At 38.3% G+C, this 25,217-nt stretch overlaps 1 protein-coding gene and 1 pseudogene across 1 annotated transcript in view; one reads left to right on the top strand and one right to left on the bottom strand.

Moving 5' to 3' along the window:
• Positions 1-25,217, bottom strand: part of EIF2B3 (eukaryotic translation initiation factor 2B subunit gamma) — a 123,194-nt gene that overhangs the window by 73,119 nt on the left and 24,858 nt on the right. The window contains exon 4 of the mRNA XM_055401792.2: positions 6,473-6,632. Coding sequence (XP_055257767.1) covers positions 6,473-6,632 — 160 coding nt within the window. The remainder of the gene's footprint in view (positions 1-6,472; positions 6,633-25,217) is intronic.
• Positions 16,833-17,353, top strand: LOC148778003 (ubiquitin-conjugating enzyme E2 variant 1 pseudogene; annotated as a pseudogene).

Here is a 25,217-nt window from a genome sequence, read left to right on the forward strand (position 1 = left end):
ATTGAGTATGGGCTGGCCTAGCTACTTGCTTCTATCCAGCAAGGGGAAAAAGTAATGAGATATTATACTTGAGATTAGGTTTCATAAATTCATAACTTATGCTTTGCTAGAAGATTCTCACCTTTTCTCCTACAAATGGAGCAAGGAAGAAGGGACATCTACATGGGGAAAAAAAAAAGCCAACCTCATACCATATACAAAAGACAAATCTGTTTGGATCAAGGAATTATGTGTCAAGCATAAAACTTAAAAATTCTTAATAGAAAATCTAAGTTAACATTGTTCAGAACTTGCAGTACGGAGTTCTTCAGCAAGACATAAAAAAGAATGAAAATTTGCCATTTGTAGCAACATGTAGGGACCTGGAGGGTACTATGGTTACTTAATGAAATAAGTCAGATGAGAAAGACATACATTGTATGTTATCACTTGTATGTGAAATTTAAAGAATAAAAAGAAACAGACTCACAGATATAGACAACACTAGTGGTTACCAGTGGGGAGAAGGAAGATGGAGGCATAACAGAAGTACGGTGTTAACAGTACAAACAACCATGTATAATATAAATAAGCTTAAAAAAATAGATTGTACAGCACAGGGAATGTAGTCAGTATTTTATAATAACTATATATGGGATATAATCTTTAGAAACTGAGTCACTATGACGTACACCTGAAACTTAGATAATACTGTAAACCAACTATAATATACTTTAATGAAAAAAAAAAAACAGGCAAACAAAACAGAGAATTGAAGTCTAAGAGAACATTAAACATGTATGAATAAAAGTTCACTTAATTTTTTTTTAAAAAAAGGAGATAAATTTGAGAAAAAATTTCAGAACTGAGGACTTGAATTTTCAGATTGAAAGGCCCAAGAGATCATCCAACATAAGAGATGTCATCCAACACAAGAGATGACAATAAAACACTAAGGCATATCAATGTGAAATTTTAGAAGTTTGGAAATAATAAGATTCTATAAGTTTCTAGAAAGGGAAAAAAAAGTTTCATACAAAGACTCAAGAATCACTACGCCATTGGACTTCACAGAAAAGCTTCAATATAGTGAAATAATACCTTCAAAATTTTGAGGGGTCAGGATTTCCAAGAGAATTTTATATCCAGTCAAAATATCCAATAAGTATGAGAGCAGAATAAAGATGTGCAAAAGCTCACAAAATTTATTTTTCACAAACCCCATCTTAGGAGGCTACCACAGGATATATTTTTATACACACAGACACAAAGGTACATAAGCTAAGAAAGAGGAAAATATGAGGCTCAAGGTATGAGAATGAAGGGTGAACCTAAAAAGACAGTTCTATAGCAGAGCAACTACTCCAGAAACTAGGAGAGAGATCTTCAAGAATTTGAAATTCTGGTAATACTTAGACTGTTGGAAAGTAATTAGAGGAAATTTACACAACTGGGATTAAGGTTGAATTGGTAATAAATACACAGAAAATTAGGCAAATGAAAAAACAAGACAATTTTTAGCAAAATAAAGAGAAAAATAACAGCAAACTACAAGGTTCTGCTGTGAATATCATTTATAAGTTCATAATAATGTAAACATATATTCAGTTAATCAACATTACAATATAAGTCACTATATTAGCAAGCTGGGGAGACTGGAAATTTTGCATGCATTGTGTGTGGGGGGAGAGGGTGTGGTAAAATAGAACTAAATCTTTAAGTTTCACAGTAGAAAGTAAGTGGATAATTCCTAAAACTAAAAATATCAAGACACAGCAAACAAAAGCATGTCATTTGAGATGTGGGATTAAATGTGAAAAAAAATTGGCTAAAAATGTTAAGTGGCTGCCTCCGAGCACAGTGAGGATAGACAGGATGGGGGCTGCTACTTATTACAATATACCAGGAATAATTATAGTACTTTTAAAATTATGGACATATAAAACACTGATAAAAAATTAAAATTAAATTAAAAAAAAAATGAACTAGAAAGTCCAGGCCATGGAGTTAGAAGCCATGAGTTCAAATTCTGATTCTGTCACTTACCACTGATGTGATTTTTGAACAACTATCCACAAAGTGTTATTAGGCCATAGATGGATTATACAAGTTGGTAATTAACAAAACTACCAAGCCCCATTAATTTTATCTTGTGAGCAAATCTTGATTATTTATGTTTCTCATATAGGGCTTAGCATAGATTTCATATATAGTATGTCCTAAATTCAATGTCTACACCAAAATTTAATGTATTTGTTAGTCAGGGATCTGATTTCATACCAGCTACCCCTGTCTGTATCTAAGTAAATCACTTGCCTCCTTCTTTTCACATATTATGTCTTGAAACACATTTCCCTGTAACTGAAACATTAAATTGCTCCCTGTATTTTGTACATGTTCCTGCTACTGTACCTGTCACACCATGACATACAATTTCTACTATATTTGAACTTAGTTCTGTATACTGATTCCTCAATCACAAGAATTTCAGTTTTGAGAACACAGGGGTTTCAATCACTTCTGTTGGACATAATTAGGGGAAAAAACGGGTTGGGGCAGAAAGAATGAGATTGAGAAGAGAAAAAAATATAAATCAGAAGCCTAAACAGGAGTAGAAGTTTGCTTGCTGAAGTAGAGCTTTGAGAGAAATGAAGCTGAAGCAAAAGAAATACAGGCTCAGAACTGCCTGCCAACATGTATTAATATAGAGGGAGCTAAACTGACTGAGATGTGACAACCAAGTGACAGCTTTCATTTGTGAAATTCTGAAGTACCCTGATATATACTGATCTAGTTTCGACCCAGGTAAAGAACATACCTGCCAACGTAGGAGACTTAATAAGAGACATGGGTTCAGTCCCTGGGTCAGAAAGATTCCCCTGGAGAAAGGTATGGCAACCCATTCCAGTATTCTTGCCTGGAAAATCTCTTGGACAGAGGATCCTGGTAGGCTACAGTCCATGCGGTTGCAAACAGCTGAACATGACTGTGATGACTTAACACAGTTTGGACCAAAACTATCCATTACTCTGAGAACTAGGGAAGAGTTTGAGAAATACTACAGTGAACTGGGTAAGTTAAATAACAATTTCCCACAATATTTTCCATTTCAAACATTCCAAGTGACATGGGAACTGTAGAGATAATAGTCAATAATTATGTATCATAAAACCATAATTTTAATAGCATTAAACAGTTGGACAGAGGAATGCCCAGGAAAAAAAGCCTCTTAGTAAACATGAATACAATATGTTCTCATGAAACATGAATACAACATGAAACATGAATACAATATGTTCTCACTGAAATTGAGAGAGAAGGAAACCTTGGATTTTCTAAGCAAGGGATGATAAATGGAAATCTTTATACAACTGGCTGGTTGAATTCACATTGTGAAACCTGGATATAGAGGGCCAACTATGCTGTTTCAAGAAGTAGACTGCCTGATTTACAGACATCTCATTTAATTCTCACACAAAAATCCTCAAAGGATTCAGTATCATTTTATAGCTAAAGAAAATGAAGTTCAGGTTAGTTGGATAATTTGTCCAAGACTGCACAGTTTCTGAGCATTGAAGCCCACTCAGTAAGAATTCCAGAACCCGTGCATTTAACAACCATGCTACAGCAGCAGCTGTTTAATTTAAAAATCTTGGAAACATTTCTAAACACAAATTAATAGGCAATGGGAATTCCCTGGTGATCAAGTATTTAGGACTCTATGCTTCCATTGCAGGGGCTTAGGTTTGATCCCTGGTCAGGGAACTAAGATTAAATAATAATAAAAAAAAAAGGCAATGTAGTGTCAAGTATATTGTATATTGCTGAAACTCAAACTCTTATAATACCCATTCATGAGTCCAACTATAGCTTGGACTCAAATTTTTAGGACTTAAACATCTAGGGCTTGAATATACTTTCTCTTACCTTGAGGGCAATAAAAGATACCTTTATAGGCAGGCCCCTCAACCATTCAGTATTATCTACTGACTGGTCACCATGGGCCATAACTGAGCCAGATGTGGGGATAAACTAAATAAAACAGACATGACTCCTATTCTCATGGAGTTTATAGTTCAACAGAGACAGTAAGTACAAGAGTAGGGCTGCCATATGTGGGCAAATAGGGGTTGAATTAGAGGGTCAAGGAAGGCCTCTCTCAGCAGATAACTTGAAGTTAAGTTGGATTTAGAGTGCATGTGTTTCGGGTAAGGGGAGAGCATTTCTGGCAGAGAACATCACATGTAAAGGTTGCAGCAGGGGGAAAAATAAGCTACAAAAATCCAAACATAAATTAATTTGATTCTGCCCTCCTCAGTATCTTTAGTTCCTAAAAATCTGAGATGGAAGTGGCAACAGGAAGAAAGATGGCTCCTGAAACATCTAGCCATTAGCCATTCCCCAATAAGCCAGTAAGAACACTGTTTGGGAAACTTGTACCTAAAGGATCCAGACTATTAAACAATATATGAGAAAGGGAGGACCACTGGCTGTTCTGGCACATAAGAGCAGTCAAGAGGCAGACCAAACATACAATCTGAGAAATGTATGATTCTTAAAAAAAAATGCTTATCATTGAAATGCATAGCATTCCATGGTAAGAATTTAAAACTTAGTCCTCAAATACAACAAAATATAGATATTGAAGAGTTCAAAATGTCATGTAAAGAATGAAAAAATCTAAAATACAAATCTGATTATGACATTCTCTTGTTTAAAATTCCTCAAATACATCCCTACTGTTTCAGGGATAAAGTTCAAACTTGTTAGTTTGAACTATATTCTTTCCAGTACCATTTCCAGCTTCCCTGCCCACCGTACTCAGAATCTAACCATATGGCAAGTTACCAGTGAACATCACACTTTTTCAAAACCAGAAGAGCCACCTTAAAGAAACTTCCAATAACCATGTTGTTACCATTTAAGCATCAATTTTAAAATGGACAGATAATAGTTAATTTAAAATAAAATTATGAAAAGCCACTCACCTATAATGATAATTAAGACATAAAAGCTAATATACAATGTACAAAAAAGTTATAATACCAAGAAGAGTAACTATAGTAAGGTATTTGATTTTTTTACATTGTTATAAGTAGAGGATTTTAAAAAAAGAAAACAATAATATTTGTAAAATATACATATGTTTATAAAGTCTGACAATACACTTGCTTCTATCTAGTAGGTAGAAAAGGATGAATACAAGGAATTGTGAGTAAGCAAACCAGAGCTCACAAAAGTAGAAATTACATCAAGAACCAAAGGACTGATCCACCTGGGAAGTATACATAATAACAAATTAGAAAGAGGATTCAACGATTAATCTGTATCAGTGATTGCTTTAATACAAAAAGCACCTAGAAAGAAGTTTTAATGCTATAGTTCAAAATTATAAATTAACTAAATGTTCTGAACAAAGAGAGCTAAAAGTATAAACTACGTTACTAAAATCCTAGGAATGAACATTCTAAGTGGCTCTATTAATATTAATCAGATACTAATAAACCATACATAGTTTCTAATAATTTTAACAGACCATGTCAATAAATAATGACAGGACAATGGGTTATATAAAGCTGGCTAAGAAAAATCTAAAGGACACATCATTCCAGGGGGAAAAAACACATTATAGGAAAAACTAAAACCTATATGACTCAGCTGAAATACTCTGGGAAAAGCAGTCATGAACTATGCCTTAACTAAAAATCAACAATAAGCCAAAAACCCAAATTCTATAAACCTGGCTGGAGTAGAGTATTATTCCTTTTCTTTTGGATCTGGTAAGATTACTATAACTCTCTGAAAATTAAAAAATAACCCACTACTGGAATCCGGGGAAATATCAAGATATGTTGTAATCCCAAGACAAAACATGGTTAATGACTGTTTTGTTTACTGACTATTTAGGGTTCGTGGTGGCTCAGCTGGTAAAGAATCCGTCTGCAATGTGGGAGATGGTTCAATTCCTGGGTTGAAAGAACCCTTTGAGAAGGGAAAGGCTACCCACTCCAGTATTCTGGCCTGGAGAATTCCATGAACTGTTTAGTCCATGAGGTTGCAAAGAGTCAGACACAACTGAGCAAATTTCAGGGTCACTGGAGTAATCAAAAGAATCAACCATTCTAAATTTGCAATAGTAATCTTAATTGCTTAAAGCTATCTAACTTGTCATCAGATTTTAATTATTATTTAAAAAGTGATTTTAAATTAGATTTTTTTTTGTTTCTTAGGTATATGTATTCAGTTACACAATGCAAACAGTTCTGAGTGCTCCACTCTGTAGACAAAAGCCTCTTGGATAATACAGAATCCAATCAATAGTTATAAGCTTCTTTAAATCAGGGACTGTGTCTTATTTGACTTTATGTCATCCACCTCTAGCACAGTGCCTGCAGCATAGTCAGTTTTCAATAAATATTTCTTTTTAAGTGAAAGCATGAATGATAATTATAAGAAGTTGACAAACAAATAAATCAAACTCCACCCTCCTTACCTGCTTTTTTTTTCCCCTTTTGACCTGGAACTGGTTCTAAGCTTTCTTGACCTTTTCTCATTAACATGGCAAGCGATGCATCGTGAGCTCTGAAGAGGTCCACAACCTCATGTAAGGCAACATCTGTTATCAGATCACAGCTCAGGACCAGTACATCTGTCTGTCAAAGGAGAAGAGGAAAAGTCAGTACCACAAGGGACAAAGGATCACACAAAATCATCACAGGATAAACTCACAATGTCTCAGAAGCACACACAAACTGGACACTTGTCCTCAAACCTTTTTCACAGTGGTGAAATAGGTAAAACGAACAGGGTTGTTCTAGTTGAACTGTGTTGGGGGAGGGTCTGGAAATCCTACCTCCCCTTTGTGTGTGCCTTACTGCTGCTGTCTCTGAGGCACCTCTGGAATCCTGGGCTCTAAGGAAGAGAGTATGAAAACCATCACATTGTCTATTTCTGTGACTACGGAGTTAATGATCTTAAAATTTGTATGTCTCTTTACAGTTTAAAAGGTGCTTTCACACAGTCTGATGATCCAATAAGGTTGTGAAATGCTTTATTTTAAAGCAGTCACTTTGCTATAATACTAGAAAATAAATAACAGGATGAATATATTATAATGTGGCCCTCTTTGGGAAAACAGTCAAGCTAATAAACCATTATACTACAACCTTGGGTATGTATAAAAGCACTCATTTAATCCTCATAACAATATAAGTTCTGCTATTTTAAAAAGTCTGAAAAACACTGGACTACATTATTTAGCTTAAAGAATAAAGTGAATATCTAGAGAAATTTTTGTAAGTGGCTCCAACTTTTCTAAGATTTTAATTTAAAATCAAGATTCTTGCTTTGGGGGAAAATAGACAATTTCCACTTACATTCTAGGAAAAAGAATCACACTTGCTCAGAAAGTGAGACTCAACCATCAGAATGCCTTATCTTACTGCCAGTAATTTCTTATTCCAAATACAGAATCTATACTAGGACCATCATTTCTTTTTCTACATAAAACTCATTATTTATAACCTAAACAATTCCTTTTGAAGGCTTCAGGTTTAAGAAGTTCAAATTTGGATTTTTTCTTTTCTACTCTTCTACTTATTAAGGCTCTCTTAGTTCTTTCTGGATCTTAACCAAGCTTAAAAAAAAAAAAGTTCCTATAAACATCTTCTTTTTAGGAAAAAAAATTCCTAAGCCTGCAACTCACCACCCAGGAACCATCAAACATTAACAAATCAGCCCACATACATGCAAGCTAAGGAAGAAATAGCCTGCAGAATCCCACTTCTTGTTAACAGTACTCAGAAAGGCAGGAAGCATGGGCCATTACTAAAGACATGTCACTAGAGCCGCACAGAAGTTACCCAATTTCATTACAATGAAAATGAAAGTTTGTTGAAGAAAAAAAATCCTTTCTATTTTTCTAAGTTTCTCTACTAAGATGACTGATTTCTGCAAGCTGACTGTTCCACAATTAAGTTATTAACTGTACTCCAAAGTGAAGAAAACGACCCCAATGCAGATGCTTCTGAAGTGGTGACAATGCTGTCTTGGAAAATAAATGCTGTTATCATTCAATATCTGCAGAAAATAAATCTGTCAGCATAATGAATACCAAACAAGTCCTGCATAATTGTGAACAGTCTGCATCCTCATTTTTCTCTCTGCTTTTAGATGACTTTTTGCTAAGCTGAATGCGAAATCCCCAAGGAGCACAAGAAACAGAGCCCTTCTCTTAGTGTCTGGTTGCCATCTGTTCTCAGTGTGAAAAGAAAGGATTCAGTCTGAAAGGGCAGAGCCTGGGATACAGATGGAGGTGCTAGTCTGTCAGGCCCTCTTCCTGTCTCTGTTCCCAAAGAATGCACCACTTTCACTGAGACCAAACACATTCCTGTTCTCTTTGCAACTGCATTTCCAAAGGAAAGTCTTTGCTGACTGATCAATGTACTTTGTTTCCAAGGCTAGAAATCCTGGAAGAAGAAACTAAAGTCTAAAAGGAAAATGAAATCATCCTTATATCTTTTTAATACTGTTTATTTTTGTTTAATAAAAGTTATAATTGTAAGAAAATAAATGACTACTAATTTTTATTCTAAAAATGTAAAGGCCATTCTAGAAATGCAAATATTCTTCTACTAACTGGAGCCCACAGAGAGAAAGTAGAAAAACTCTTAAAAGAGCCAGAAGTATTTCTGATCACGTGTGACCACAAACCATGAATAAACATAGACTGTTTGGACTGTGAAGCAACTGTATATCTGAAATGAAATTAACTTGAAAGTTCCTGGGAGACATCAACCCTCAGTTGCCTTGTGTTCTGGTTGACCAGTTCTTTTCTAACATTAGAATATGCCTCATCTTCTGCACAGACCAACTGGCATCTCCACAGACCTCCCTATTCACTATCCTAACAGTCCTCAGTAAGCTTTATCCAAGCCTGCTCCTGTAAAGGAATGAGGGCAACATCAAGGGTGAAAAGCACAGCTCACTTCATGGGAAATGGATGGAGAAACAGTGGAAACAGTGTCAGACTTTATTTTTTTGGGCTCCAAAATCACTGCGGATGCTGACTGCAGCCATGAAATTAAAAGACGCTTACTCCTTGGAAGGAAAGTTATGACCAACCTAGATAGCATATTAAAAAGCAGAGACATTACTTTGCCAACAAAGGTCCATCTAGTCAAGGCTATGGTTTTTCCAGTGGTCATGTATGGATGTGAGAGTTGGACTGTGAAGAAAGTTGATCGCTGAAGAATTGATGCTTTTGAACTGTGGTGTTGGAGAAGACTCTTGAGAGTCCCTTGGACTGCAAGGAGATCCAACCAGTCCATTCAAAAGATCAGTCCTGGGTGTGTTCATTGGAAGGACAGATGCTAAAGCTGAAACTCCAATACTTTGGCCACCTCATGCGAAGAGATGACTTACTGGAAAAGACTCTGATGCTGAGAAGGATTGGGGGCAGGAGGAGAAGGCGACGACAGAGAATGAGATGGCTGGATGGCATCATCGACTCGATGGACATAAGTTTGAGTGAACTCTGGGAACTGGTGATGGACAGGGAAGCCTGGCATGCTGTGATTCATGGGGTTGCAAAGAGTCGGACACAACCGAGCGACTGAACTGAACTGAAAGGACAGTAAAAGAGTGCATTTTGACCAAGTGGAAACATACAAGGTCTTCAAGGGAAGGTGGAAGATAGCAGTTTCATGTTCAAGATACCCCAGAATTCAAAACTTGAACTGCTGCCAATTAGTCTTGGTTAAAGCAAACAAATAGAGCTTAGAAAACCAAATTACCAAGCCACGGCAAAGTCATTATAAGAACATTTTCAATCAAGCCAAAACCACTGAGTAAAACTAGAAGAAAAAAAACAAAACTGGATGTATGCGTGTGTGGTGGTAATGGTAGGGTAGGAGGTGGGAAGAGCTACTGGGAATAGCCTCTTTTCTTTTCCTGGCAGCTGTTCCATGACAGATTGTTGTAAATTAACACAATCTGGCAAACAATTCCTACAGCAAGGAGAAAGAAAAACACACTTACTCCCCTGGAAAAAAACTGTCAGGGTAAGGTAACTACCATGCTTTTACCCACTCAGCACTTCCACAAACAATGGCTATGATCCAAATCACCACCCAATACCCACCCCTGCCAATAAGGAACTAATGAATTCAGCTATTTGGTGCGACTGTGAATTGTCACAATTTACATTTTTCTATGTGGTCCAATCTCAATCCAATCTCCAAGAGTAGTTTGGTGCTTTAATAATTCAGTTCAGTTCAGTTCAGTTCAGTCACTCAGTCATGTCCGACTCTTTGCGACCCCATGGACTGCAGCATGCCAGGCTTCCCTGTCCATCACCAACTTCTGGAGCTTGATCAAACTCATGTCCATCGAGTCCAGTGGTGCCATCCAACCATCTTATCTTCTGTCGTCCCCTTCTCCTCCTGCCTTCAATCTTTAATAATTACCCATGGCTGGTGATGGACAGGGAGGCCTAGCGTGCTGTGATTCATGGGGTCACAAAGAGTCGGACATGACTGAGCAACTGAACTGAACTGAACTGAACTGCAATATGCTCAATTTTGGTTGAAAATGCCTGGAAAAGATTCTCAGTCTTCAGTCCCCAAAGTGCTCACCAAAGGGCCAGCTGCCATTTTATTTTTTACTCTGGTTAGACGAGCAAGTGCAAGAAGGAATGACCAACTTAGTATGTAAATAAGAAATGTGACAATCCTTAGGCTTTCAACTAAATATCCTTCCTCTGTTCCTTAACTTAATCACAGTGTCACCACCATCCAGGATTTAAAGTCAGAAAGCTGGCCACAGCCTAGAATTGAAGTCCTCTCTCTCCAGCCAAGTTCGCCTTCCCCATCCCCATATTTCCCTGGTCCCAAGTCCTCCTCTTTTATTTCCATTGTCCTGGTTCAGGCCTCAAAATATTTTCCCAGTATCTTAACTGGTCTCTCTCACTGCAATTTTCCCATATTTAAATTCATACTCCAATTTCCAGTGCTTCAGTTTCAGTTTAGTCGCTCAGTGATGTCCGACTCTTTGCAACCCTATGGACTGCAGCATGCCAGGCTTCCTTGTTCTTCACCATTTCCTGGAGTTTGCTCAAATTCATGTCCATTGTGTCAGTGATGTCATCCAACCATCTCATCCTCTATCGTCCCCTTCTCCTCCTGCCTTCAATCTTTCCCAGAATCAGGGTCTTTTTCAATGAGCTGGCCCTTAACATCAGGTGGCCAAAGTAGTGGAGATTCACGTTCAGCATCAGTCCTCTAATGAATACTCAGGGTTGATTTCCTTTAGGATTGTCTGGTTTGATCTCCTTGCTGTCCAAGGGACTCTCAAGTCTCCAGCACCACTGTTTAAAAGCAACAATTCTTCAGCACTCAGCCTCTTTATGGTGCAACTCTCACATGTGTACATGACTAACTAGAAAAACCATGGCTTTGACTATATAGGCCTTTGTCGGCAAAGTGATGTCTCTGCTTTTCAATATGCTGTCTGGGTTTGTTATCGCTTTTCTTCCAAAGAGCAAGCATCTTCTAATTTCATGGCTACAGTCACCGTCTGCAGTGACTTTAGAGGCCAAGAAAATAAGAACTAGAGATTCTAATATTTTACTCTGGGACTCCATCCTGCACACCATCTGGCTCTGAGAACACTCCATTTTGGAGATCGTCGCTCTACAGGATTAAGTTCAAATTCCTTAGCATGACATTAAGGGTCTTCAAAATGTAATTCCACCTACCTAATTAGCCAGCCTCTCTCCCACAATCCCCCCTCCACATAGTTAATGTTAATTTGCTAGAGTAAACTGCCAAGAATGCATTCCCAATTCTCTCTTTCTACCACATCAAGATTCAGGTCTTATCATAGTTACTGGAAAACAAAGAGTCAATATATTGTCTCATCTAGAGATGAAGTCTTTTCTGATCCATTACTGACCTTAAATCACTAAGCTGTTTTTTTCCCCACCCAGACTTTGAACTTCATAAGGAGCTCTTATATCTTTGTATCCTCAGAATTCAACCTGCTGCTGCTGCTAAGTCGCTTCAGTCGTGTCCGACTCTGTGCGACCCAATAGACTGCAGCCCACCAGGCTGCCCTGTCCCTGGGATTCTCCAGGCAAGAGTACTGGAGTGGGTTGCCACTGCCTTCTCCAATGCATGAAAGTGAAAAGTGGAAGTGAAGTCGCTCAGTTGTGTCCAACTCTTCATGACCTCATGGACTGCAGCCTACCAGGCTCCTCCGCCCATGGCATTTTCCAGGCAAGAGTACTGGAGTGAGTTGCCATTGCCTTCTCCAATTCAACCTGCTACTAGCAAACAAAAGCATCAGTAAATACAGGCAATCTTCTTGTTATCTCCTTCTCCTTGTTTAAACCGACTCAAAGATTAGAACATCCAATTTTAGACGTTTAGAAACAGCATACTTTCTGACAGAGCTGAGTGTCCTCTGTAGAACTTGTGACTATTTGGAGTTAGGGCAGGGATCACAGAGGTAACTCGGCAGCTTCCTGAAGCAATGAGGTAGGGGATGAATTTGCTGACTCCAAAGAAAAGGCAGAGATGTCTGAAAGGAAAGAAATCAGATGCTGTTGTCCTGGACAGCATGGCTAGAGGGTGATACACCAGATTTATAATTTTAAAATGCAGGTTCAACATCTACAGTTATAATATTTTTAGCTCATTCACCTTTCTACAATAAGTTTTCCTCTTCAGATTAAGAACAAATAGAAGAATTCTACTCACCTTTCCTATGCGAAGCTAAAAACTAACTGAGAATATGTTAATTTCTGTTAAATGAGTTCTACATAAAAATGCTGATTACATCTCTTCCAGGATTTAGATATCTACAATTTAATTTTAATGTCCAAATGTACTGATATTAATAGAGAAATAACAAAGGCTTTTTATTCTCTCAAACTTTCACTTTGAAATAATTTATTATTCTGAATTTATAATAAATAACTTCATTCTTTTTCTTTGTGTCAGACATACATATGCCACAGGATAAATGTGTCACTGCCCCATTTCAAGACCACAGAGTATGCTCTTACAATTATACTACATATTTTCTGCCTGTAACTTGAATATTAATTTTACCCTGAAGTATATGACATAGAAATAGTGTCCAGTTTCTTAGAAACCTAAAAGTTTGGAAGATCAGCAGAGGGTAGTGCAAGAGGGGCATTTCTAACAATATGAGAAACAAACAACTATCAAGTTTAAACAAACAAACAAAAAAGAACCTAAAATCAGAATTTTATTATCCCCCAAAAGTAAATTCTAAGATTAGACATGTTTACTTTTCCTATTAATTACACATGTGACTTTGAATACGTCATTGCCTCTTTGAGCCTGTTTCCTCATTTATAAGATAAAAGGTTGCACCAACTTTGAAGCCCTTCATGGCACAAAACTGTATGATAACCAGGGTCAAGCTATTATCAATTCTTTATCTAGAGCCATGTTCTGGGTTCAGTGGCATTAATAATAGTGGCGACCTTAAAGTTCACTTTGGGAATCTTCATGAAAGATTAAATCATGTTAAGTGTAATTTTGAGGCTCACAAAATTTAATTAAACTTGAATTCTTTCTGTATAACATGGGGAATACAATAAATATTTATATAACTATAGAGTATAACCTTTAAAAACTGTGAATCACTATGTGTGTTGTGTGTTCAATCGTTAAGTTGTGTCCTACTCTTTGCGACCCCATGGACTGCAGCACACGAGATTTCCCTGTCCTGCACTATCTCCTGGAGTTTGCTCAAATTCATATCCATTGAGGTGGTAATATTATCTAACCAACTGTATGCCTATAACCTATACAATATTTATATCAATTGAAATATACTCAATTAAAATAAAAAATTTGAATTAATTCCAAAGTAATAATCCATGTATGGCAATTCTCAGTTAATCAGAGAAGTCAATTAGGCACAAAAATCCATAACAAGTTCTCTGGTTAAAGAGATGTTACCATCCAAGTACATTCATTAAAACATGTGTCTCTGAAAACTTTTTAGCAACAGCCTGACGAATCACATACTTTTAGAATTCTGATCCATAAAGATTCCAGTTTGGAAACTAATTACAGTTGACCTGCTACCATCATCAGTTCAGTTGGTTCTCTAAGGCTATGTTGTCCTAAGTTGATGGCAAAAACAAGTAACTTAAAGTTGGACATCATTTTACCATTTACAAAGCTTTTACATATATTTCATTTAATTCTAAATTCACATAATTCTAAAATATCAAAATAGTTACTCATTTTATAGACAAAAAGTAGGCTCAGAAATACTATGTGATCTGCCCCTTTGCCATCATATTGCCTTCCAAAATACACACACACACCAAAAATAGATGTGGTGCTAAATGAATCTACTTCTTTATACATACCTATGTTACATTTAAATTCAGTCAGGCATCTTGCTGCTGCTGCTAAGTCACTTCAGTCGTGTCCGACTCTGTGTGACCCCATAGACGGCAGCTCACCAGGCTCCCCCGTCCCTGGGATTCTCCAGGCAAGAACACCGGAGTGGGTTGCCATTTCCTTCTCCAATGTGTGAAAGTGAAAAGTGAAAGTGAAGTCACTCGGTCATGTCTGACTCGTAGCGACCCCATGGACTGTAGCCTACCAGGCTCCTCCGTCCATGAGATTTTCTAGGCAAGAGTATTGGAGTGGCTACTTAACACTAAATCACAGTTGATAAAAAAAACTAGAAGATAGGTTAAATTATAAGATACTTGAAAACTGTAAAGTACTGTGTGATTGTAAGACTTTGCTTTTATTGAAATTAAGAAATCTGTGATCATTTTTTAATGTATAAAAATATCAAATCATTATGTTGTACAACATAAAACTAATACTGTAAGTCAATTAATGATACTTAAATTAATAAATTGATCATTTTGTAATGTATAAAAATATCAAATCATTATGTCGTACAACATAAAACTAATATAATACTGTAAGTCAATTAATGATACTTAAATAAAAAATTAATAAATTGCTCATAATAATGACCTCCAAATCATAGGATGTAAATAATACCACTGTCACTGTTCAGGCCACATTTCTGAACATAACATTTTGAAAGAGACTGACAAATCAGAGACATCAAAGGAAGTTATAGGGACGCTGATGGGTCTGAAAATCATTAGACCTAGCAATCCTTAACCAGGAGAAGAGAAGAACTTAGGGATCCCACATGCCACATGTTGGAACCAAAAAAAGACCAAAACACAACAAGAGGAGCACTGATGAGTTCAACATTACCGAAAACGTTCTAATATCTAGAACCTCAAGAGAAATACCCATTGGAGGTTTTCAAACAAAGCCTAGCATAATCTCCATGGGAAACAGTCATGAAACGATTCTTGTGCAGGGTAAAAGATTAGATGTCTTTATAAACCTTTTCTAATTTTAAGGTCCTAAGAGTCTATCACTCATAATTATAAAAGCACCAAAGGAATTTTTTAGGACATTTTCTCTGTTCTTCATACTGTCCTCCAACCAAAGGGCCCAGAGAGGCGTAGGTAAATTCCTTACACATTACCATTTCCAGGCTGTTTCTCTCACTCCATTACCCCAGGTCATGACATGAAGCAAATGACAAGAGACAAAATCACGTATTCCTCCATGTTGCTGCTATGGAACTCCCTTGTCACTTCTTCTTCTTCTTTAGATATTGTGAAAGTTTTAAAGATGATAGGTTGAAAAGGCACAACTATAATTTCCTTTCTCAAAATATCAATGAAACAGTAGTATTAAGATTTTTTAAATGGGCACAAACACACAAAAACAGGAAAATGGGAGAGGAGACAACACTGAAAAAAATGACTCAAGTCAGTTGCAGGAAAACTGAGAAGCAACTTAGTTTATACCAGACCCCCCAAAGGGCTCAGAAACTGATATGAGTATATAGCTAGGAAGGGAGAAGTTAAAATTAAACAGGTCCTTTGAAAGATCCCTCTTTTCTACTCTGCAACCCAACTACTGCATGGGTCTCACAATGGCAGATGGCTGAAGAGAATAAAGTAGAGGATATCTGGACTTGGGTAGCATAATCACAACTGGTAGTAGGGAGAGGGGAGGTACCTTAGAGAGAAGGAGGGATTTAAAAAAGAATGCATACAGGATTCTCAGACACCCAATTACCCTCTGCCCCAACCCCAGTCCTGACCCTCACGTCGTCACCTTTCAGGCAGCAGAATTTAATAGTTCTCTCTGGGAGATTTGACTAATCTAAGAGGAAAAAACCTAAAGATACAAATATAAGAGATTCTCTTAAAACAGCCCAACCATATTACCATATTACCCTACAGTGAAGCTCACAGTCAACATGCCCCATCCACACACAAAACTTAAGCAAAAGATAAAGAAATGGAAGATATAAGAGAACAGAAAATTAGAGTACCAGTCTAAAAGATCCATTATCAGAATAGTAGGTTTCCAGAAAAAAAGAACAGGAAAAAAAAACAGATAAGAATCATTAATAAATTGATTTTTTAAAGGTCCCCTAATACTTTGGCCACCTCATGCAATGAGTTGACTCACTGAAAAAGACTGATGCTGGGAAGGATTGGGGGCAGGAGGAGAAGGGGACGACAGAGAATGAGATGGCTGGATGGCATCACCGACTCGATGGACATGAGTTTGGGTGAACTCCGGGAGTTGGTGATAGACAGGGAGGCCTGGTGTGCTGTGATTCATGGGGTCACAAAGGGTCAGACACGACTGAGCGACTGAACTGAACTGAACTGAAACTGAAGGACATGAAAATCCAAGTTGAACAGTTTCACTGATAGGAGGGCTCTCTGGATAAAACAGATTCACATGAAAGTACATCATTGGAGCGACAGCGACACAAGATGGCAGCCACCACGGGCTCGGACAATTTATGAAAACCGAATATACAGCCTTAAAATAGAATGTGGACCTAAATACCCAGAAGCATCCCCCTTTGTAAGATTTGTAACAAAAATTAATATGAATGGAGTTAATAGTTCTAATGGAGTGGTGGACCCAAGAGCCATATCAGTGCTAGCAAAATGGCAGAATTCGTATAGCGTCAAAGTTGTCCTGCAAGAGCTTTGGCGCCTAATGATGTCTAAAGAAAATATGAAACTCCCTCAGCCACCTGAAGGACAGTGTTACAGCAATTAATCAAAAAGAAAAACCACAGGCCCTCCCCCGCCTCCCGTTCGATTTAAGCCGTCTTCATTTTCCACAGTAGTAAATTTTCTAGATTCATCTTGTAGACCTCAAAGTACTGGAAAGAAAGCTCCCATTCAAAGGCAGTTTATCTTAAGATACTGTAAATGATACTAATTTTTTCGTCCATTTGAAATATATAAGTTGTGCTATAACAAAAAAAAAAAAAAAAAGAAAGTACATCATCATGAAATTTCAGAATATTCAGGACAAAGAGAAGATGACACAAATTTCCAGAGAAAAAGGTGATCTGATTTAAAAGGTTAGTAATTATAAAACTTTAGGACTTAACAACACTGGAAGGTAAAGACAATGGATCAAAGTCTTCAAATTCTTAAGGATCAGCTTTTCAACTGAGAATTCTATACCTTGTCAAACTATCAATCAAGTATTAGGGTAAAATAAAGAGATTTTTCAGGCAGGCAAAGTCTCAAAAAAATTAGCTCCAAAACAAATTTTGTCAGGAAGCGCTAGTAAGTTTTTCAGAAAACAAGGGGAGTACACCAAGAAAAAGGAAAATAAGGATTCCAGGAAACTAAAGAAAGAGGCAAAGTAAATCCTCATGATGATGAAGGGAGATGACAGAATGACAGCTGAGCACCAGGCATGGAAGGCAATCACTACTACTCTGGGAGAGACTTCTTTAGGAAGATGAAATTGATAGAATAGCGAGGAGTCTAAATATCTTAGATGGTTAGACAACTAGTAAAAAGGTTGGGGTTAATCAGTAAGTGCATAGAAGGACTTCCTTGGTGGTCAAGCAGTTAAAGACTCTGCACTCCCAAAGCAAGGGGAATGGGTCTGATCCCTGGTCAGGGAAGATCCGGCATGCCCTATGGTGTGGCAAAAGAAAGTTCATAGAAAATGAAGCCTGGGAAAGGACAAGCTATGATAATTACCCTGCAGGCAAAAAAAAATGGTGTGGTAAAGGAAAAAAACTGTAGATGACTCAAGGCTCAACAGTATACTTGGTCAAACTACATAGTCAAATAAACACTAAATATTTATCTTCTAAAATTACAATATAACTATATTGTTGTTGTTTAGTCTCTAAGTCACATCTGAATCTTTTGTGACCCCATGGACTGTAGCCTGCCAGGTTCCTCTGTCCATGGGATTTCCCAGGCAAGAATACTGGAGTGGGCTGCCATTTCCTTCTGCAGGGATCTTTCTGACCCAGGGATTGAACCCACGCTTCCTGCATTGGCAAGCCGTTTCTTTACCACTGAGCCACTAGGGAAGCCCATAACTATATTCAGTTCAGTTCAGTAGCTCAGTCGTGTCCGACTCTCCGCGACCCCATGAATCACAGCACGCCAGGCCTCCCTGTCCATCACCAACTCCCGGAGTTCACTCAAACTCATTTCCACAGAGTCGGTGATACCATCCAGCCATCTCATTCTCCGTCGTCCCCTTCTCCTCCCGCCCCCAACCTTTCCCAGCATCAGAGTCTTTTCCAGTGAGTCAACTCGTCGCATGAGGTGGCCAAAGTATTGCAGTTTCAGCTTTAGCATCAGTCCCTCCAATGAACATCCAGGATTGATCTCCTCTAGAATGGACTGGTTGGATCTCCTTGCAGTATAAGGGACTCTCAAGAGTCTTCTCCAACACCACAGTTCAAAAGCATCGATTCTTCGGCGGTCAGCCTTCTTCACAGTCCAACTCTCACATCCATACATGACCACGGGAAAAACCATTGCCTTGACTAGACGGACCTTGGTTGGCAAAGTAATGTCTCTGCTTTTTAATATACTATCAAGGTTGGTCATAACTTTCCTTCCAAGGAGCAAGCGTCTTTTAATTTCATGGCTGCAATCAGCATCTGCAGTGATTTTGGAGCCCAAAAAAACAAAGTCTGACACTGTTTCCGCTGTTTTTCCATCTATTTCCCATGAAGTGATGGGACCAGATGCCATGATCTTTGTTTTCTGAATGTTGAGCTTCAAGCCAACCTTTTCACTCTCCTCTTTCACTTTCATCAAGAGGCTTTTGAGTTCCTCTTCACTTTCTGCCATAAGGGTAGTGTCATCTGCATATCTGAGGTTATTGATATTTCTCCCGGCAATCTTGATTCCAGCTTGTGCTTCTTCCAGCCCAGTGTTCCTCATGATGTACTCTGCATAGAAGTTAAATAAGCAAGGTGACAATATACAACCTTGACGTACACCTTTTCCTATTTGGAACCAGTCTGTTGTTCCATGTCCACTTCTAACTGTTGCTTCCTGACCTGCATACAGGTTTCTCAAGAGGCAGGTCAGGTGGTCTGGGATTCCCATCTCTTTCAGAATGTTCCACAGTTTATTGTGATCCACACAGTCAAAGGCTTTGGCATAGTCAATAAAGCAGAAATAGATGTTTTTCTGAAACTCTCTTGCCTTCTCCATGATCCAGCGGATGTTGGCAATTTGATCTCTGGTGCCTCTGCCTTTTCTAAAACCTGCTTGAACATCTGGGAGTTCACGGTTTATATACTGCTGAAGCCTGGCTTGGAGAATTTTGAGCATGACTTTACTAGCATGTGAGATGAGTGCAATTGTGCGGTAGTTTGAGCATTCTTTGGCATTGCCTTTCTTTGGGATTGGAAGGAAGATTGACCTCTTCCAGTCCTGTGGCCACTGCTGAGTTTTCCAAATCTGCTGGCATATTGAGTGCAGCACTTTCACAGCATCATCTTTCAAGACTTGAAATAGCTCAACTGGAATTCCATCACCTCCACTAGCTTTGTTCGTAGTGATGCTTTCTAAGGCCCACTTGACTTCACATTCCAAGATGTCTGGCTCTAGGTCAGTGATCACGTTATCGTGACTATCTTGGTCGTGAAGATCTTTTTTGTACAGTTCTTCTGTGTATTCCTGCCACCTCTTTTTAATATCTTCTGCTTCTGTTAGGTCCATACCATTTCTGTCCTTTATCGAGCCCATCTTTGCATGAAATGTTCCCTTGGAATCTCTAATTTTCTTGAAGAGATCTCTTGCTTTTCCTATTCTGTTGTTTTCCTCTATTTCTTTGCATTGATCACTGAGGAAGGCTTTCTTATCTCCCCTTGCTATTCTTTGGAACTCTGCATTCAGATGCTTATATCTTTCCTTTTCTCCTTTGCTTTTCGCCTCTCTTCTTTTCATAGCTATTTGTAAGGCCTCCTCAGACAGCCATTTCGCTCTTTTGCATTTCTTTTCCATGGGGATGGTCTTGGTCCCTGTCTCCTGTACAATGTCACGAACCTCCGTCCAGAGTTCATCAGGCACTCTATCAATCAGATCTAGTCCCTTAAATCTATTTCTCACTTCCACTGTATAATCATAAGGGATTTGATTGAGGTCATATCTGAATGGTCTAGTGGTTTTCCCTACTTTCTTCAATTTAAGTCTGAACTTCGCAATAAGGAGTTCATGATCTGAGCCACAGTCAACTCCTGGTCTTGTTTTCGCTAACTGTATACAGCTTCTCCATCTTTGGTTGCAAAGAATATAATCAATCTGATTTCGGTGTTGACCATCTGGTGATGTCCATGTGTAGAGTCTTCTCTTGTGTTGTTGGAAGAGGGTGTTTGCTATGACCAGTGCATTCTCTTGACAAAACTCTATTAGCCTTTGCCCTGCTTCATTCCATGCTCCAAGGCCAAATTTGCCAGTTACTCCAGGTGTTTCTTGACTTCCTACTTTTGCATTCCAGTCCCCTATAATGAAAAGGACATCTTTTTTGGGTGTTAGTTCTAAAAGATCTTGTAGGTCTTCATAGAACCGATTAACTTCGGCTTCTTCAGCATTACTCGTTGGGGCATAGGCCTGGATTACTGTAATATTGAATGGTTTGCCTTGGAAACGAACAGAAATAATCCTGTCATTTTTAAGATTGCATCCAAGTACTGCATTTCAGACTCTTTTGTTGACCATGATGGCTACTCCATTTCTTCTAAGGGATTCCTGCCCACAGTAGTAGATATAATGGTCGTCTGAGTTAAATTCACCCATTCCAGTCCATTTTAATTCACTGATTCCTAGAATGTCAACGTTCACTCTTGCCATCTCCTGTTTGACCACTTCCAATTTGCCTTGATTCATGGACCTAACATTCCAGGTTCCTATGCAACACTGCTCTTTACAGCACCGGACCTTGCTTCTATCACTGGTCACATCCACAACTATATTAGAAGGAGCAAAATCCTCATGTTTCATAATAGGGAATCAATAAGTAGTGTCTATAATTGAAAGTAACAATTTAAGCATGTTATTTAGAGCTACAAGGGTAAATGCCAAAATAAGTAGCTCAAAGAAGAGGATGTGATTACCTTTATGGAAAAGGCTATGAGAAGAGGGGGGGCAGGGCACTAATATTTTTAGGAACAAACTCTGAGCTAGAAATACTAAGTATTTTTTTGAAAGACTTTAAAACTATCTTCCTTTCATTCCCTCTTTTATCACCTCAGTAAAATGTCAACATCCTCATTGTTAGGGTTCCTTAACCTCACTTCTGATTATTTTTTTCTCCACTTCACTCAACCATTTTGTCATATTCTATTTCTTGGCACTACCAATAACTGCACTATCTCTAATGTCTCATTTAAAAATATCCTATTAATTCAAAAAACATACACATATTGAATTCCTAATTTGACCAGGTGTATTGCTTTCCTACTTTCATTATATACCTTTCTCTGAAAGAAGAGGTGGGCAAGATGTCAACCACCCACCAGAAGCTCACAATCCAGTGGGGAAGGGAGTCATGTAACCAAAATTAAAGTACTGTGTGGTAAGTACTGTAATGTGGGTACCTACAGTGTTCTGGGTTAGACCGTGTTTTACTACAGAAAGAAGTCAAACAAGAAAACTACTAAAGTCAGGTGATGAGAGGTAGCAAAGGTTCTGGATTCCACATGGTACCCACATGTGTTATGCAATTTGAAAATTTAATATGCTCTTAAGTATTTTTTTTTACAGTAAAGTTTTCATAAAATTTGTTTTGAAGTTAATAGTCCTCATTCTTTTTTCAAATTAATTTTTATTGGAGTGCAGTTGCTTTACAATGTTGTGTAATTACAAGGTCCATCTAGTCAAGGCAATGGTTTTTCCTGTGGTCATGTATGGATGTGAGAGTTGGACTGTGAAGAAGGCTGATCGCCGAAGAATCGATGCTTTTGAACTGTGGTGTTGGAGAAGACTCTTGAGAGTCCCTTATACTGCAAGGAGATCCAACCAGTCCATTCTAAGGGAGATCAATCCTGGATGTTCATTGGAGGGACTGATGCTAAAGATGAAACTCCAATACTTTGGCCACCTCATGCGACGAGTTGACTCACTGGAAAAGACTCTGATGCTGGGAAAGGTTGGGGGTGGGAGGAGAAGGGGACGACAGAGAATGAGATGGCTGGATGGCATCACCGACTCTGTGGACATGAGTTTGAGTGTACTCCGGGAGTTGGTGATGGACAGGGAGGCCTGGCGTGCTGTGATTCATGGGGTCGCGGAGAGTCGGACACGACTGAGCGACTGAACTGAACTGAACTGAACTGAATCAGCTATACATGTACATATATTCTCTTTTTTGGATTTCCTTTGAAAGTCTGTATTCTTTTCACTATGCCACCCTACCCCTCCAATAAAATAAAATAACCTTCCCTCTGGGATAACTTGCTTGGGATAGAGGCTTAGCAACGTCAGTAAACTTAAGGCTTGGTGGGAACTTACAGATGTAAATAAAGTGAATGCCAAGCAGCCATTGTTATGATCCCTCTGGTCTGCAATCATTGAATCTCATCCGCTCACACTTAGGCTCACATAAACATCTGTGTCTACATTAGAGAAGTAAGAAGCTTGTTCCAAATATTTATGAAGAGCTTACCTCTGTCTGTTATTCGTTAACAAATATTGAACATTTTCTCTGGCCTCTCTGAGAGGTCCAGATATGGTTCTTATTCCACAGTCTAGTGAAGGGAGATGATGCTATAACAGATAATTTAAATTCTATGATTACAGAAAAATGGCAGCTAATCCAATCTTAGAAATAGAAAGCTAGGGAAAGCTTGTTGGAGAGGATGATACCTAAGGTAAGAGCTGAAAAAAGGTTGGGTAGCTACAGGCTACTTCAAATGAACTCTGGTCATGATGACAGAATGCTTACTGACTTCCCACAGATTGTACACATGGGTCCATTTCACTGGTCAGGCTATGGTTACCTTATGATTCAGAGCAGGATAGGTGGTCCTACCAAGAGTTTCAAAAAACCTAAGCCATGTGGGCTACTTGTCACCCAAGGTAATGAGAGCTTATGATGACAGCCTGGGCTTTCTATCACAACCCTAATTATCACAGTTCCCTCCTACCCTTCAGCCCTCATTCCATGAAAGTTTTCCAGTAGAAGGAAAGAGACTCAAAGGAATCAAGCTCACACAGAACTTTCAAGTTTTTTCTGGCTACTGAATGTGGTACAGGGCTGCAAAATCTTATCCTATAGACCAGAGTCCAACAAGGATAAGATGAAAACATTTCAAGCTTATGAATACATATACTAGATTACTACAGTCAAAAGAAAAGTTCCATCGAGATTTCCCAGAGTAGGGGTGGGGATCAAAAATTCTCTCAATTAACTTGTTTCTGTCATAACTCCTGGGCTTTTCACTATGCCACCGGTAGGTTCAGCAAAGGCATATTCGGGGATATACTGAGGCCCTCCCAGGCAACCTCAGCCCACCAAAGCAGTTTTAAGAAGGAAATTTGCCACTTAAAAGTCTTCAGGCAAGTTGGGGCCAAGTTCTCAGATGTTACCTTGACCAAATTGTACTCATTCTTTTCAAGAAGATAAAAATCTGCCAAAAACAAATCCCTGGGCAAAATGAAAGGTTCCAGGAAAGAATGACAGAGATTTATAATTTGATAAAGACATCAAACACTCAAACGAGAACAACTTGCACTTAGCTTTCTGAACATCTAAAAATAGCACATATGCTCAATCTTTCTAATAAGCTGTCTCTCCAATGGGGATTTCATCAGCATAGTTTGTTCTTTGTTGTAGCATGCTAGGTGTTTCATAAGACATATAACAATAGTCCTTTTTCAACATCAAAGGACTTAAATAACTAAACCTCTAACTAGTGTGTTGGTATTATTATCCCTATTTTCTTGGTTGTGAAACTGAGGCAGAGGGTAAATGAGGCTTGCCTGAGGCCACAGAAAGATTCCTGTCTAGATTAAATAAAAAATTATCAGCTCCACAATCTCTAAATTAAAGGAAGCCATGAGACCTGCAATATAAGTGCTTTAACCACAGGTTACAGAACTCCACTGTGGATTTAGTCTGCTGAGGCCTCTCAAATATACTTCGCTAACCTGTTCTCAAAACATGTACCTAAGGAATGGTAGCTTTGTTTCTAAAGTACTAAAATGGCATCAAAGCCTAATTACTTCAGACACTCAGAGGAGCATCTAATGTAAGTCAGGCTCAACGTCCAAGGACTCAGCCAGCTTTGCTCTATGTGCTGATCACAGACTGCATCCTTACTTCCTGCACAAGAGACAGTGCTCCTCCTGCACAAGAAGAGCCAGGCTTCTTGCTCATATGGCTCTAAACAGGACAGAAAATTTCCTACAACACTGGGTCTCCCTCCACTTTAGAAAGATATCAAGGAGCAAAAGCAGCACTCTTGGAAGACAACATAGTCCCCTGAATGTTGGTAGATTTGCTAATTTTTAATATTTTACATAAAAATATTTAAGAGTTCTACATTAAATCACATACTTTAAAAGAGTTCTATATATAAAAATAACTACCAACCACACAAAAAGGAGAGAAAAATATAATTCTGAAAAATACCAGACGACTGAACTTGTTCTAAAGCCAAAAGTCTAAAGTAGACTTTTGGACTACAAGATAAAGTAAAAAAAGCATGGGCATCTGAAATGCACAAATGCATCTCAAAATCCAGGACTGGGTTCTAGCTCTGGCTCAGCACCTAACCAGGTATGGGATTTGGAGCAGGTTATTCAAGCTCTCTGAGTATGAGGTTTCTCAACT

This window comes from Moschus berezovskii, chromosome 4 (genome assembly GCF_049115385.1).
Source record: "Moschus berezovskii isolate FMDL1 chromosome 4, NW_MosBer_1.0, whole genome shotgun sequence".
In the NCBI taxonomy this organism is placed as follows: Eukaryota; Metazoa; Chordata; class Mammalia; order Artiodactyla; family Moschidae; genus Moschus; species Moschus berezovskii.